The sequence below is a fragment of the Chinchilla lanigera genome, unplaced genomic scaffold (genome assembly GCF_000276665.1).
Source record: "Chinchilla lanigera isolate Chin_1 unplaced genomic scaffold, ChiLan1.0 scaffold00141, whole genome shotgun sequence".
In the NCBI taxonomy this organism is placed as follows: Eukaryota; Metazoa; Chordata; class Mammalia; order Rodentia; family Chinchillidae; genus Chinchilla; species Chinchilla lanigera.
In genome coordinates, this window is record NW_004955542.1 from 539742 (window position 1) to 556544 (window position 16803).

At 49.4% G+C, this 16803-nt stretch overlaps 1 protein-coding gene across 2 annotated transcripts in view; it reads left to right on the forward strand.

Moving 5' to 3' along the window:
- The first annotated feature begins 64 nt into the window (after window positions 1-64).
- Pask (PAS domain containing serine/threonine kinase) overlaps window positions 65-16803 on the forward strand; it is a 38691-nt gene continuing 21952 nt past the window's right edge. For both annotated transcript variants that reach the window (XM_013508060.1, XM_013508061.1), the window contains exons 1-3: window positions 65-1001; window positions 15289-15514; window positions 16279-16511. In XM_013508060.1, the coding sequence (XP_013363514.1) occupies window positions 15322-15514; window positions 16279-16511 (426 nt within the window). In that variant the 5' untranslated portion in view covers window positions 65-1001; window positions 15289-15321. The remainder of the gene's footprint in view (window positions 1002-15288; window positions 15515-16278; window positions 16512-16803) is intronic.

The window sequence follows — 16803 nt, forward strand, 5'->3', positions numbered from 1 at the left end:
TTCTCCGAGAGGCCCGGTCCCGCCCCGCCTGCCCTACCCCGCCCCCGGCAGGTGTTCCCAGGACTGGCAGGGTCCCGCAGTATGGGAGAAGCTCTGGGCTCGCGGGTTCGCGTCTGTTCTGGCCCTGCATCGGAGTGTGGAGAGGTCGCAGCCGGGCGATCTCTCTACGCGCTACAGCTGCAGTCAGTTGCACGTGCATCTCCGACCTCGGGAATCTCGCTGCTCTGTGTGCATGATGGGCCGCCGGGCGTCCAGAGCGTCCACTTTTCCCGGCCCCCGCGCGCGGATTTACCCGTGAGAAGGGCCGCCTTCAGAGCGGGCTGGCCCCGGGGCGCTCGCTCGTCCCTCTCAGCCCACGGCGGGCATTGTTTTTTGTTTTTGGAGCTGCGCGCCGATCACCGTCTATCCCTCGGCGGGAGGAAACTGAGTCCCCTGGACTGGTTGTGGGGGGGGGGGCGGGGTGCAGAGGCGCGGATATTTTATGACTCTTCTGAGGCGCCGTAGGGGGCGTCCGGTGCGTCCCTAGTAACCGTTTGCGCGGGCTCAGGGTTTGGGCTCTCCGAGTCCCACCCATAAACTCGTGGTTGGTCCACATTGCCTGTCAATCGTAACGAATTGCTCTGCGATTGGTCCGTGGGCTAGAAGCGCGAGTTGGTTCCCTCCACCTTGCGAAGTGATCTTGGTACTGTGACCCTGACCAGCTACAGGTGAGGAGCTGGCGCTCCGGAGCGGTAGCAGTGGACGGCAGCCAAGGACGGCTGACGGCTCTGCATGCCTGGCCGAGAAACCTTGCCTCCAGTCTCCCTGCCCGAGGAGCCCCCGCCCCCCGCCAGCCCCAACTCCTTGCCCGAGGAGCCCACCCCCGGCCCCGCCCCCGCCAGCCCTAGGTTTCCGCCCGCGGCGCGGTGGAGGCTGCTTGCCGTTCGCTCAGCGATTAGTCTTCTCGCCTGGATCTAACCGTGCGGATTTTGCCCATCTATTCATTGTCATCCTACTAGAAGGTAAGGCGAAAGAGAGCCCAACTCCTGCGGCGGCTGCAGCCTGTCCGCGCCTGCCGAGAAGAAAGCTCAGCGGCGCCTGCTGTCTCCTTCCCCTCTCCTGCACCAGGGCGGGGGTGTCCGGCACACACGTGGGCTTTGGCCTTAACCTTCTCTTCACTGCTTTTTCTTTTGCCTGAGCTAGACTTGGAATGCTGTGTTGGCACCTTCACTCTACCCACCACGTCTATCCACTTAGCAAATCCAACTAATTCTGTCGATTTTTCTTTTATTGATTCCTTCTCTTCATCTTTCTGCCATGGTCTTAAGGATCTCACAACTTCGGGTCTGGATAACCGTAACCTTTCCTCTTGTCCCATGTCTGCACCTACATTGGCCTGGAATGATCTTTGTCAAACACATGTCTGGTCATGTTTAAACCTTGAGTTCTTTAAAGTTAACCATAGGGATAAAATCCAGATGTAAAGGAAGAGAGATTGAATAACTTGGAGGAAAGGAAACTTTTAAGATACTGTCAGGTCTTCCCGAGATTTGTAGCAATCCCCACACACTCGCGTGCATGGTGGGTCTAAACTGAGCAGAATGGGCCGGCCTTGGGGCTTTTGGAGTTCTGTGTGCTTCTCTGGACCTTTCTCCCCCTCACCTGTGTATTGTCCCACCTGTCTCTGTGAAGGCCTCACAAGGGACATGGCCTCATAAAGGACATGGAAAATTGCTGATTGCTCCCTCCTTCTCCCTTTCCACGTGCGTCGTTAAAGTAGTTCCTCATGCTAGCCATTCCCTGAAATGTACCATTCTTTTTTTGTAAGTTCTCTGTAGTTTCTCATAAGACTGTTTCACAAAGACTTCGCTTGCCAAACAGGATGTGGCTTTTAGCTTAAAAGGTCCTCTCACCCCTGGTTCTGGGCTGATCTGATCCTACCCTGCGTGGAGGCTCTCAGTCAGTCGCTGGCCAGCTAATAAAGGCTCATTTTCAATTCCAACTGGCGATCCGTGCACTTTGGTATTTGTCGATCAGTTCCATGGTTCAGTTCTGAGTCCAGAACATTTGGAGGTTCCATCGAGATGCCCTATGGGGCTTAACCAACCGCATTACTTAACCCTCGGCCAGCACCTGTCAGGGGACTTCTCGAGAAGATGTGCCTTGACTCTGATGGGATCCCTTGCCGAGGGTATAAACTAAAATTTCTTATATTGGGCACTTCGGAGCCATTTGTCTTCTTACTGGTAAGAGTTTGATTTGTTTGTTTGTGGGGTGCCCCGTTTGGATCTCCCAGATGGCAGATGTGCCTTTAAGCGCCAGAGAGACTTTTGGTTTCCATTTGTCCTGCCATTGTCTGTTCTTGTTCTGTTTGTCCGAATGAGTCAGTCTGCTTCTACGTCGCTTACGCTGCTTCAATGTGTTCTAAACCACTTTTTCTGATTTTAAACAGAGGGCCACCAGTTATGGCAAGCCGGTCTTCCCTGGCAAACTCCGAATGTTCTGTGAACTTAAGTGGCCAAAATTTAAAGTTAATTGGCTGCTGGAGGGGAGTTTTAACATTTCTATTTGCCAACAGGTCTGCCAAGTCATATTTGGCAATCCAGGACACCCTGATCAGATTATCTACATCCAGGTGTGGATTGATCTCATCACGGACCCCCCCCCCCCAAAATGGGTCAAAAAGTGTTCTCCACACCACAAGGTCCTTCTTTCTCAGCCCCGCCGAACTCCTAAGCCAGCTTCCCCTCCTCCAGTCCTCCAAGGACCCTTGATTCACCCTGACTCTCCTACCCTTTACCCTCGACTTCCCCCACCTTACCCTTCCCCTGACTCCTCTCTGTCCCCTGGTCCCTCCACCCTTACCAGCCCCTCACACACCGTGGAGTGGCCGACCTTTTGGGGAGGCTCCCTCCGCCTCCAACCCATCCCCCGACTCCTCTAACCCTTCTCTGCCTCCCTCTGCTTCCCCGGCTCTCCTTCCCCTCTGCGAGGTACCCCAAGCCAACTCGGAGAAAGGTCCATTTCTAGTTCATGTTCCTTTCTCTACCACTGATTTGTTCAATTGGAAACATCAGTACTCACCTTTCTCAAAGGACCCCCAAGCTTTGATAACTCTCATTGAGTCAATATTTGCCACCCACTGCCCCACCTGGGATGACTGCCAACAGTTCATGTCAGAGGAACCAGAACACGTCCACACCCACGGACGAAAGGCCGTTCTCAGACCTGATGGCCAACCTGCCACCAATCCTAGACTAATAAAACAGCGTTTCCCATCTGCCCTCCCAGATTGGAACCCCAACGGATATGCAGGTAAGGAGGCTCTCAATCGGTATCGCCAGACTCTTCTCAGTGCCATTAAGGCCGCTGCCCGCAAGCCAACTAATTTGTCTAAGGTAACTGAAGTTAGTCAGGGGCCGGATGAATCCCCGGCAGCATTTCTTGAGCGCCTCCCAAGGCTTATTGTATATACACCCCAGTTGATTTGGAGGTACCAGAAAACAGGAGAGCTCTTAACATAGCGTTTGTCACCCAATTGGCCCCAGACATTAGGAGAAAGTTACAAAAGTTAAAGGGTTTTGAGGGAAAGGCGCTCTCAGAATTGGTAGGGGTGGTTCAAAAGGTCTTCAACAACTGGGACAATCCCTGGGAGCTAAACAAGAGGATGGCAAAGGTTCTGTTGGCCATGGGAGAAAAGCTCCAAAAAGGGACAAACAAGTCCACAACTGGGACCAAGGATAAAAGACCTCCCTTGGGGAAAAATCAATGTGCTTATTGCAAGGAAGAGGGTCACTGGAAAAAGGACTGCCCAAAACTCAAAGAAAAAGGTCCCACCGTCTTGAGCACACAAGAAACAGATTGAAAAAGTCAGGGCTCCCCTGGCCCCCAAGGAGCCCTGGGTAACCCTCACGGTGGGGGGCCAAGAGGTCCAATTCCTCCTGGACACGGGTGCCACTTTCTCTGTTCTTCAAAAGCCTGTTGGACCTCTGTCTTCTATAAAAACTAACATTCAGGGAGCAACTGGTAAAACTAAGGCCTACCCCTGGTCACGGGCAACCATAACGGATTTGGGAAAACAAACCCTGACCCACTCCTTTTTGGTCGTGCCCAAGTGTCCCTACCTGCTACTTGGGAGAGACCTCTTACACAAGTTACAAGCCCAGATCTCTTTTGCAGATGAAGGCCCAACTGTAACTTTTTCCAAAGGGATTCAGCCCCCTGCTATTTTGTTTACTTGTCCTCTTATGGAGGGAGACATCCTTACCATAGAACCCCCAGGGCCCCCAGAACAGATACCCAATTTGCTTCTAGAAATGTGGAAATTATGAATACCTGAAGTTTGGGCAGAGGACAATCCTCCCAGCTTGGCTTCCCATCAGCCCCCAATTGTGGTAGCCCTAAACCCCACTGCTGTGCCTGTGCGAGTCTGACAGTACCCGCTGAGTCAACAGGCTCAGGAGGGCATAGCTAAACACATCACAAGATTGAGGATCTCTGGGATCCTGGTTGCTTGCAAGTCCCCCTGGAGTACCCCACTGCTCCCAGTCCAAAAGCCTGGCACCGATGACTACTGGCCTGTCCAGGATCTCCGAGAGGAAAACAGACGGGTGGAAACCCTTCACCCCACCATACTTAACCCATACACCCTCCTCAGCCTTCTCCCTCCTGATAGGTATCCTTTAAATCCAAAACAGAATACACAGTCCTATCAGGAGGGAGAAGGCTCTGGATTCTGGGGTTCATGGAAATGGCCCAACCTCTGTACGAGGCCACAAAGGGAGACACAACTGAGCCTCTCGATTGGACTGAGAAGTTACAACAGGCCTTTGACAAATTACGGGTGGCTCTAGTCTCGGCCCCAGCTCTGGCCCTGCTGGACCTAACCAAGCCCTTTCAGCTCCATGTAGCAGAGGTCTGAGGGATTGCAAAAGGGGTCCTCTCTCAATATCTGGGCCCCTGGAAGCGGCTGGTGGCCTACCTCTCTAAGCACCTAGACCGCATAGCTGCTGGGTGGCCCAATTGCTTGCAGACCCTTGCCGCTACTGCTACTCTTATCAAGGAAACAACCAACCTGACTTTTGGTCAACAACTTTATGTGGTTACCCTCTACTCTCTTGAGCCTCTTTTAAACAGCCCCCTGAAAGATGGTTATCAAATGCCAGAATCATCCAGTATCAGGCCTTGTTGCTGGATCCTGACTGAATTCGTTTCCTGCCTGCCACCACCTCAACCCTGCCACGTTACTTCGTGACGATAATCCAGATGGACCAACCCATGAATGCCTCGAAGTTCTCCAGGCCATCACTAACTTCAGGCCAGATCTGACCGATGTGCCTTTGACCCAAGTGGATGCCACGCTCTTCACAGACGGCAGCAGCTATCTCCATAAAGGTACTCAGGTATCGGAGGCGGCGGTCACTACTGAAACTGAGATGATTTGGGCGGAGCCCCTGGGAACTCACACTTCTGCACAAAAGGCTGAATTTACAGCCTTAACCCTGGCCCTAAAATGGGCAAAGGACAAGACTGTTAATATCTACATGGACAGTAGATATGCCTTTGCCACTCTACGTGTCCACGGGACCATTTATAAGGAACGAGGCCTACTGACTTTGGAGGGAAAAGCCATCAAAAATGCCTCCAAAATTTTGGACTTGCTAGTGTCTATTTGGGAGCCCAAGAGGCTTGCAGTGATACATTACAAGGCCCACCAAAAAGAAGACAACCCAATAGCCCGAGGGAACCAAGTGGCAGATTCCACTGCCAAACAGATCACGCTAAAATCAGTGGGGTCAACTACGTTGGCCATCATTACCCTTCCCCTACCTCGGCTGGCCCCCCCCCCCCAGTTTATTCTGATTTGGACATAAAGTTAGCAGCAACCCTGAAATCCCAGGTTAATGCTGAAGGATGGCACATCCTCCCCAATGGTCGCTTTCTCCTGCCAGAAGTACTTGGGACCCAGATATTATGGGAGACTCATCAAGCCACACATTTAGGGGGAACTAAACTTGCTCAATTACTTTGGAAAACCTACTTAATTCCTAATCTTACAGTCAAAGCAAAGGACATCAGTCTAAGATGCCCCCACTGTGCTCAAGTAAATCCCAAAGGAAGATCATCTGGTGATCCCCCTCAACAACGACAAAGGACAAAATCCAGGAGAACATTGGGAAATAGATTTCACTGAAATGGGTTCTGGACGCTATGGATATAAATATTTACTGGTCCTAGTGGATACTTTCATGGGATGGCCTTAGGCCTTCCCTACAAGGACTGAGTCAACCTTGGTTGTAACAAAAAAGTTGCTGTCTGAAATGGTGCCTCGATTTGGTCTGCTCCTAGTAATGGGGTCTGATAATGGTCCTGCTTTCATAGCTCAAATAACGCAAAATTTAGCTAAGTGTTTACAGGTTGATTGGAAGCTCCACTGTGCCTACCGGCCTCAAAGTTCTGGACAGGTAGAACATATGAATAGAACCATCAAGGACACAGTTTCCAAGATGGCTCTGCAGTCTGGCGAAAACTGGGTGAGTCTCCTACCTTTTGCCCTCTTGCGCGCTCGCTGTACCCCCTACATCCAAGGTATTACTCTCTTTGAGGCTATGTATGGGAGACCCCCACCTCTGGTACCCAAGCTCCATAGTGCCCATTCCCAAACCTTACATAACCAAGATCTCATTAAGTCCCTCCAGGTTCTACAGCCAGTGCTTCAAGAGGCTCATCGCCTCTTCAGAGAATATCATCAGCCGAACACTGACCAACTGGACTCCAAACCCATTGCAGAGCCTGGCTCCCTAGTCTAGGTTAAAAAGAGAGACTCTCACAACTTGGACCCTCACTGGACAGGCCCACACACTGTTGTCCTCAGCACTCCCACCTCGATTAAAGTTGCCAGGAAGGACACTTGGATCCACCACTCCCACATCAAGTCTTTCATTGGGCCTGATTTAGGGTCAACATGGAGAGTCCAAACCACAGACGACCCACTATGGGTAAAACTAAAACGTACTGTAGATTGATTTATGTTTTCCTTGTCTGTCATTCACCTACTTTTGTGACCATAGCTGGACCCCCACCATCCGTTCCCTTGCACCTGGTGGGCTTCTGCGCCTCTGGATGGGAGAGAAATTGCCAGGAATACCACTGTTCACCCCAAACTCCGTTTCGACCTTTGTGAGCTCCTCGGATAAAATTGGCGCCTGGTCCGAGCCAATGCTCACGTAAACAAAAAATATGGTTGTCAAACCCTCTGCATGCAACAGGCATTAAGGGATGTCGACTTCTATGCTTGTCCCACTTTCACCCCTAGTGCTGATACCAATTGTGGTGGGCACCAGGCATTTAATTGTTATTACTGGGGATGTGAGTCGATTGCACCCTGGAGACATACTGACCAGTTTCTAAATATCACCAGGCCTAGAGGCCCAAATAATTGTCAGTTAAACAAATGTAATCCTTTTATCTTAACTTTTGTACAGCCAGATCACTCGTCTTGATGAGGAGGAAAGACCTGGGGAGTGCGCCTGTATGTTACAGGGTATGACCCAGGGTTCTGGCTAAACATCCAAATGAAAATGGTGCCCCTAACCCACCATTATTACCCTTGGGGCCTTTAGTACCCATCCTACAACCTGCTTGTCCTCCCAGGCCCATCTTGACTTCCCGTTCCTCAGCTCTAGGTCTGCTTCAAACTAGCCCTCTGGCTTCTCCTCTTTTGCTCCCACTAGATATTATGTTCCCCTATCTAAATAGATCAAACCCCAACATGACCAAAGATAGTTGGCTATGACTTGGACTCACTGCTAATGCCTCCATCGGGTCCTGACCCCAAGACATCATGAATTCCAGTACCATTACAAGTAATTCACCCTGCTGGTGGGGCCAAAAGCCCGTTCTAACTTTGCGGAATATCCAAGGAAAAGTAGTTTGCTTTCACTCTGAGGCGTATCACCTGGACAAATCTCCTTATCGCACTCTCTGTAACTGCTGGGTCTCAATCAAAAACATAACTTACAGTCCCACTCAACACCTGGCCGCGCCCCAGGGAACCTGGTTTGCTTGCACCTCGGGAATCACTCCTTGCCTGTTCTCCGCTGTCACCACTCAGACACCTGAACTTTGCATTTTGATACATATTTTCCCCCAGGTGTATTACACTGGAGAAGGAGGCCGAGAACATTTCTCACTAGTTGGTCTCTCTAGGTCGAGAAGAGCCCATCCCATATTAATCCCTGTTTTGCTAGGGATTGGACTAGCGGGATCAACTGCCTTAAACTCCTCTGCACTGATCCTCCAAGACAAAAACTTCCGGGACCTTAGTGCCCAGATCGATAAGGACCTTGCCGCTCTAGAAAATTCAGTCACAAAACTCAAGGAGTCTCTCGGGTCCTTGGCTGAAATGGTTTTATAAAACCCATGAGGTCTGCACTTGTTCTTTCTTAAAGAGGGAGGTCTCTGCATAGCCCTAGGTGAGGCTTGTTGCTTTTATATCAACCACTTCGGAGTCATAAAAGATAACCTAAATAAACTTAGAAAAAGACTTCAAGACACAGAGGAACAAAGAAAACAAAATCAAAACTGGTACGAGGGGTTCTTTAGTATGTCTCCATGGTTGACCACTCTCCCCCAGCTCTGGTCAGTCCCTTATTGCTAGTCCTCCTACTGGCCACAGTGGGACCATGTGCCATAAATTGCATTACAAACTATGGTTCAAGGAAGGGTCCAGGCTATAAAGTTAATGGTCCTCCACACCCAATATGACAGGTTACCCCTCAAAGAGGAGCCCTCTGAATCAAGGATTTGATTCCTCCCTAAAATCTGGAGAATGTGAAGGCCTCACAAGGGACATGGCCTCACAAAGGACATGGAAAATTGCTGATCGCTCCCCACTTCTCCCTTTCCACCTGTGTCGTCAAGGTAGTTCCTCATGCTAGCCACTCCCTGAAATGTACCGTTCTTTTTGCTTTTTTTTTTTTTTCTTTTCTTCCAGTACCAGGAATTGAACTCAAGACCTTGTGCTTGCCAGGCAGGTGCTTTGCCACTGAGCTAAATCCCTAGTCCCAAAATGTTTGGTATCTTCCCATTTGTCCTAGCTATGTCCTTGATTCTCACTCAATAAAGGTGACTGAATTTGGTATAGGAGGCAAGGCAGTCTAAGAGGCTATAAGCCCCTTTATCTTGGAGTTTTGGCTCTCTTTTTTTTTTGTTTTTTTCCAGTACTGGGAATCAAACTCACAATCTCACACTTGCTAGGCAGGCGCTGTGCCGCTGAGCTAAATCCCCAACCCTTGTACTGTTCTTTTCTTGTAAGTTCTCTGTAGTTTCTCATAAGACTGTTTCACAAAGATACCGCTTGCCAAACAGGATGTGGTTTTTACCTTAAAAGCTGCTCCCACCCCTCGTTTGGAGCTGATCTGATCCTACCCTGCGTGGAGGCTCTCAGTCAGTCGCTGGCCAGATAATAAAGGCTCATTTTCAATTCCAACTGGTGATCCGTGCACTTTGGTATTTGTCGGTCAGTTCCATGGTTAGGTTCTGAGTCCAGAACAGTCTCCCTGTAAGGTTCTGCAGGTGTTGCCTCCAGGAACATCTGGGAGGTACCCTTTGTGTCCCTGCTTCATTAAGAAAGCATCATGTGTGTATTCGTTAGGGTGGCTTGAGACAAGGAACAGAGCTGTGGGCTCAGGGTGGCTCTGACAGTGAGGAGGGAAGCAATTGGCCTCTAAACCTGAAGCCCAGAGGAAGTCAGGTTTTAGGGTGGACTGATTCAGTATTCACGTTTCCAGATCCAGCCTCCTTAACCATTTTCTGCTCTGCTCTCTACTGGTTAGTTTCACCCGAGGTTGATTCTGTTTGTTATTGTACATGGGCAGCAGGAATAATTGGAGCTATTTGCTTCCTAGCTTTTGTTCTGGTGGGAATGCAAGATTGCCTCCATATACAAAAAAACTACTCTAAAATCATAGACCTGGGCTTACAATAGGCATTTCTGGTTAACTGTTAAGTCAAAATTAAACTTGTGAAAAATTAACTGCTCCATGGGTATGTGAAACCAGGCTCTGACCGGGCTGGTCAGGTAGCTGTGTGGATCTTGCACAGCACAGGAGGTGCTGAGGGGAAAAGGCTTACCCGTTCATGCTCACCTTCCTCCACATCTGGATTGTCACCTTCCTCCCTGGATACCACTGCAGCTGTCAGTAATGTAATTAAACAGCCCCTTTTGCTGCACATACTTCAGTCTGTACTCATCTTCTTTCCACAGGACAGATCCCCGTCTTTATGCTCCTTGTGCATTTACTCCCTCCCTTTTATGTCAGTGACCTTTTGTCACACTGACAATGTATTTTGAAGCATCATTACTTTCGCGATGAAGTTCGTAACATTGACAGTGTAGCCTGAGGAGTTGTATTATGCTTTTTACAAATTACAGTTTTAAAACCTGGTAGTTTAACATTTCTGTTACTTTTCTTGAGCTGTGTGTCTTTGAACTTTTTTAAATGCTAAATTACTTGCCTTTAAAAATTGTTCTGTGTATTCTTGGTTGGTTATAGATATGGCGTGTACAAACATCTTCTCTCAAATTACAGCTTGTTCTGTCTGTGCCCTGCTTTTGTGGTATAGGGCATTGAACCCAGGACCTTGCTGTTGAACCCAGGACCTTGCTGTGCTCTGCCACTGAGTTACACCCTGTAGCCCACTTAGTTTTCTTACAAGAGATAAGGTCTCCTTAAGTTGCTCAAGCTGGCCTTAAACTTTGCTTTTTTGTGTGAGACAGGGTCTCACTTGGCAGTTCAGGCTGGCCTTGAGTTGACTTTGTAGCCCAGGCTGGCCTCAAACTCACAGCAATCCTCCTGCCTCAGCCTCCCAAGTGCTGGGATTACAGGCGTGCGCTACCATGCCTGGCTCTTTCTTTTTTTTTTTTTTTAATTTCTTTTTTTGGAGACGGTGTCTTGCTATGTAGCCCAGCCTGGTCTTGAAGTCATGGCAGTCCTCCTGCCTCAGCCTCCCAAGGGCTGGGATTATAGGCATGTGCCACCGCCTGGCTCTCTTTATGGTACTTCTTGTAGACATGTGGTCTCAATTTTATTTTATTTATTTATTTATTTTTGCCTTTTTGAGGCAGGGTCTCACTATGCAGTTCAGGCTGGCCTTGAGCACACTTTATAGCCCAGGCTGGTCTCGAACTCGCAATGATCCTCATGCTTCAGCCTCCCTAGTGCTGGGATTACAGGTGCGCACCACCACACGAGGCTTGTGGTCTCAATTTTAGTGTTAACTTTATTAATCTTACTTTATAGCCAGAGCTTTTTGTTTCCCATTTAAGAAAACTTTTCCTGCCTGAAAGCTTGCAGAGAGTCTTTTATATTTTCTTCTTTGTCTCTTAACTTTGCTCTGTCCTATTTTTTTCTTGTCTGTATGCATTTTGTATTATTCACATATGTCTTGTCATTACATGCAGTCTTTTCAGCTGTGACTGTTTACGTGTTTAATCACCTACTGGCATTTTGGACGTTAAGTTCATTGAGCATGATTTTGTACCCTGACGGTGGCCCACCCTGAGCAGGAGGTTCAGTGAGCTTCAGGGTGTGTGTACAGTCCTGGAAGCACAGTGGAGCCACTGGAGAGCGTCCCCGAAGCTTCTCCCTGTGGCCCCATGCCCTTGCCGTGGGCCTGGGAGGCCCCAGACCGTGCTGCTGGTGCGTTTGTGTCAGTGGAACCCTTCGGTACTCAGTGTTGTGTGGCTGGCAGCTGGGTGCAGCCGAATGGGCCTGAGGTTGGTCTGTGTCAGTGTGTGTCCCCGGCACATGCCTTTGCATTGCATGGTCGAGCAGGATTCCTTTGTGTGGCTTCACCGACATTTGCTCATCTGACCTGCTGTTGGACAGACATTTGGATCGCCACGTTTGGAGCCACCGTGAAGAGGCTGTTGTCAAGCACTTGTAGCTTCTGTATGGACATGTGTGTTCCTTCCTCTGTCCTGGGGTTGTCGGTAGACTGCTTTTTAAAAGAAAAGTTGTCAATGATTATTATTATTTTTGATTTTTTGAGGCAGGGTCTTGCTGTGTAGTCCAGGGTTATCTTGAACTCACTATGTAGCCCAGTGTGTCAGTCCTTCTGCCTCAGCCTCCCGAGTGCTGGGATTACTGATGTGGGCCACCATGACGGCAAAACTGCTTTCTAAAGCTGGTCTTACCTGTCGTTGCTCATCGATAACGTAGCACTTTCCAGGTGCTCGTCTTTACCAGCACTCTGTGTTTTCATTTTTTCACACTTCAGTCATTCTCGTGATTATCTGAAGAGTGCTGGCTGTGGGTGTGATCTACATGCCACTGAGAAACATCGGTGGACGTTTCATCATGCCTTCCTTGCTGTTTGTCTTTGGAGAAGCATCTCTTCAAAACCTTCACTCACTCTTAAAAAGCTGTGTTGTTTGTCTTCTTGCAGCTAAGTTGTGAGAGCTCTGTGTGTTGGCTGCATGGTGCTTGCCAGGTGTACATGTTGTCAACATTTTCCCCTGCTTGTGTCTGTCTTTTCATTTTTTTTAATGGTTGTGTTTGTGTTTTATTAAGTGATATGTTTATTTATTTATTTATTTTTTCTGGTACCGGAGATCGAACTCACGACCTTGCAGCTGAGGCTGGCTTCGAACTCCCAACGGTCCTCTTGCCTTAGCATCCCAAGTGCTGGGATAACAGGTGTGTGCCACCATGCCCGCCTTAGATGTATGTTTGTAGACACCCATTTTGTGGTGCTTGTTATGCTAGTCCTAGGAAACTCACACAGAAGGCTAATCAAATGGTTCATTTTGAATTAATTTTTAAGGTGGCAAGAGCTAAAGGTCAAAATTATTTTTTCCCAGTATGTTAGATCTATCTAGACGAGACTACTTTTTCTGGATTGAGTAACTCTGGTAGTTTTTATTATTATTATCATCTTTTTTTTTTTTTTTTTTTGCAGTACTGGGCATTGAACCCAGGGCCTTGCACATGTTAGGCAAGCACTGTTCTGCTGAGATACATTACTATACCATGTTAAAATTTTTATTTTGAGCCAGGACCTTGCTAAGTTGCTCAGGCTGGCCCTGAACTTATAATCCTCCTGCCTCAGCCTCCTGAACAGCTGGAACTACAGGCATCTCATTCTCCCAACACCATGATACTTCTATCAAAAATTTATTTCACCATATGTGGGTGGTTTTTTACCCTGATACTTTCTATGTTACACATTTATTTTTGTGCCAATGTGCTATTTCGGTTAGTGTTGCATTGTAGTTAAGTCTTGAAATCAGGGCTATAAATCTTGTAGTTCTTTTTCTTCAAAATTGTGTCGATTCTTCTGCTTGCTGTAAAATTTAGAATCAGCTTTTCATTTTCTACGAAAAGCCTGCTGACATGTTGGTTGAGATTGTGCTGAAGTGTAGGTGAGTATGCCCCCGATTCCCTGCTTACTGGAAGTGGGCTGCCCATTGATGTGTGCCTGGCTATGTGTTTGTTGGTTTGTTTCTGAAAGTGACTGTGTTCTACTGTCTTATTTATTTGTTCTTTGCTGTAGTGGGGATTGAACTCAGGTCCTTTTCACTGAGCTGTATCTCTACCCTTTACAAAATTTTACATTTTGAAACAAGTTCCGTCTGAGTCGCTCAGTTATCCAGGCTGGGCTCAAACTTGCCATCCTCCTGCCTGGGGTCCCAGAGTCCTGGGATTACAGGTGTGTGTCACATGCCTGTGTGCTATGTATGTATGTATGTATGTATGTGTGTAGCTCTGTGGCCTGTTCTGATGCCAGTGTTCCTGAAGGAACTCTCAGCTTCCCTTGCCAAAGGCTCCTGCCTTGCGGGGTCAAGCGCTGGCAGCCCTAGTAGGCGTGGTCAGGCCCTCAGACTCAGTGCAGGGCCATGAATGTAGTTTCTTGGTTATAACCAGGCTCACACCTGTAACTGCAATAGACTCTTTCCTCCTCTCTTAGTAAGTTCATCTTTTTGATGACCTTGACAGCTAGAATAGAATGGCTGGCTGGGCTCCTTGCAGTGCTTCCTGGAACACTCCCAGGCCCTCTCTTGAGGCCTGTCCTGCATTAGGAAGGGCCTGTTTGCCATGTATCACCCACCAGCTTGTCCAAGCATGGCTTTCCAGCGAGGCCACTTCCAAGCCAGTTCTCAGGTGCTGCTGTGGGGTCCCCAGGTAGGAGGAGGCTGGTATGGGCCTTGGGAGTGGCTCTGGACTGGGAGGGGGACTCTGCCTAGGTTCTCGCTGTAGCCACAGCATGCTCTTGACCTTGGGTGCCCCAGCATGACTAGGTGGGGCCTCTCCTCGCCGAGGCACTTCCTTCTCCAAGGCTCTGTTGAGTGGCTGTGTGTGCACAGCGCTGGGGAGTTTGTATTCATGATTCACATGCCTGCCGGCATGTGGTGTGGAGCTGTTCAGTACGTTGTAAGTGTGTGTGAGTATTCATGTACAACAAGTACACACACACAAGTCCAGATAAGCAGTCATACTTCAGTTTCCTGGCTGTAAGTCTACTGCATTTAAGGAAGATGTTGCCATTGGAGGAAACTCTGTGGTGTTCTCCTGGGGAGAACCTCCTCCTACCTGGGGACCCCACAGCAGCACCTGAGAACTGGCTTGGAAGTGGCCTCGCTGGAAAGCCATGCTTGGACAAGCTGGTGGATGATACATGGCAAACAGGCCCTTCCTATTGCAGGACAGGCCTCAAGAGAGGGCCTGGGAGTGTTCCAGGAAGCACTGCAAGGAGTCCAGCCAGCCATGTTATCCTGGTTTTCAAGGTCATCAAAAAGATGAATTTACCAAGAGAGGAGGAGAGGGTCTATTGCATTTACAGGTGTGAAGGGCGTGTGGGATTCTCTTGGGTTGTTTATTGAAATCTGCATTTGAATCTATACTTGTATCAAAATAAGAGTTCAAAGCACAGAACTCTGGTGCCAGGCCTGGGCAGCGGAAGCAGCCTCTCAGCTCTGGACCTGCTTTTGTTGCCTGTGCTGGGGAGACTTGCAGACTCTGCAGACGCCTAGGCATAGCAGAGTGGCCCTGGAGTGCTTCCCATTCCTGTGGACCTGCTTTCCCTTCTGGACCCCTCCCACTCCCTCATTTAATTTTTGCCTTTTTTCTTCTCTCTCTAGTATGCCTCTCTGTGTTCCTCGGAAGAAGATCTTTAGGGCAGCTCTGATTGGCGGGGTGGTGTAGGTGTCTTTTGGGGCTGAGCATAACTCAGCATTGTGAAGGGTTTGCTGGCTAAGATGCTCTGTGCTCTTATGTTGCAGGCATTCACCAGGTCTTATTTTTCCAGGTGGGGGTGTGACTTCTGGCTTGCCTGCTCCCCATGGATGACCCAGGCCCCCTGCCTGTGGACGAGGACAGCAGGTGCCTGTCTGGCAATGTCTCTGTGCCTGTACCTGCCAAGGGTCCATCCGCACTGGACACCTCGGAGCCCAGCAAGCTGCTTTCAGCCCGCAGACACCTGAGTAGGAAGGATGGACTCTCCAAGCTCTGCCAGAGCAGGGTGGCACTCTCAGGTACGACAGCAGCCTTGCAAGCTGAGCATGTGGTGTCTCCCTTTTCTCTTGGGCACATGTAAGTAGTTCTGGGTTGTTGTAGGAGTAGGTGCTTTCTGAGGTGCTGGGCTGTGCTGGGGAGGACGCCACAACCCTTTCCTGCTCCTCTGTCCTTTCTGCTGTATGCACATAGTGTCCCTTGGCTGCGGTTGGAAGTCACCTCCTGGTGCAGATTAGGGCCAGGCTGTTTTCCTGTCCATTTGGGGTGTGTTTCCTGATCTGTGCAGCAGGGGTGGGCTTGTTACTGGATGTTTCCTTTAGAAGTGGTTGGCCAATCAAAAGTATTGTAGGTCTTTCTTGCCTTGAACAAAGAATTGGATGAAACAAGCCAAAACTGTGGCAAAAGTTTATCGGAAAAGCGCAGGGTGAATGAGTATGGCAGAAAGCAGCTCTGCAAAGCAAACTTGGGCAGAGCAAGAGAAAAAGAAGATAAGTGAAAAAATAAAAGTACATACTGTGTCTGGGAAACGTAGGGTGGACCATCATGGGAAATCATGTAGTTGGCTTCCTATGGTGCCGTCTCTTTTATGTTGTCCCTATCTTGTGGGAACCTGCCAGAAGTGCCACATACGGAGTCCTGGGAAGTATTTGGCACTGTCCTGGGTATGTGACTCACTTTGCAGATTAACCAAAGTCGTGGACTCACACAGGCTGTGAGCTTGCCTGCGTCAGAAGTGCACTCCTGGCTGTGGCTCGAGGCTCAAGCCATGTCCTTCCTTCCCCAGAAGACAGATGGAGCTCCTATTGCCTCTCGTCCCTGGCTGCCCAGAACATCTGCACCAGCAAACTGTGCTGCCCCACAGCCCCCGAGCACTCGGACCCAGCTGCGCCCCTGGGCAGCGCCTCCTGCTGCTCCCTGCTGCGAGGCTTGTCTTCCGGATGCTCCATGCCCCTGCTCCCAGCCCCAGTGTACAACCCCAACAAGGCCATCTTCACCGTGGACGCCAAGACCACAGAGGTACTGGCTTTGGCATAAGGCCCAGCTGTGAACTCGGAACTTCAAACAGAGGACGCAGTGTGTGTGTGTGTGTGTGTGGTTTAAGTGCAGGAATCAAGCCCAGGGTCTCTTGTGTGCTAGGCAAGTGCTCTATCATGGAACTAAAGTCCCAGTCCTTTTTTATTGTTCATGTTGAGTCTGGGTCTTGCCAAGTTGCCCAGGCTGGCCTTGAATGTTTGGTCTCTCTACCTCAGCCTCCTGAGTACCTGGGATTAAAGATGTGCACCACTGTGCCTGGCTGGAATTTGTGTTT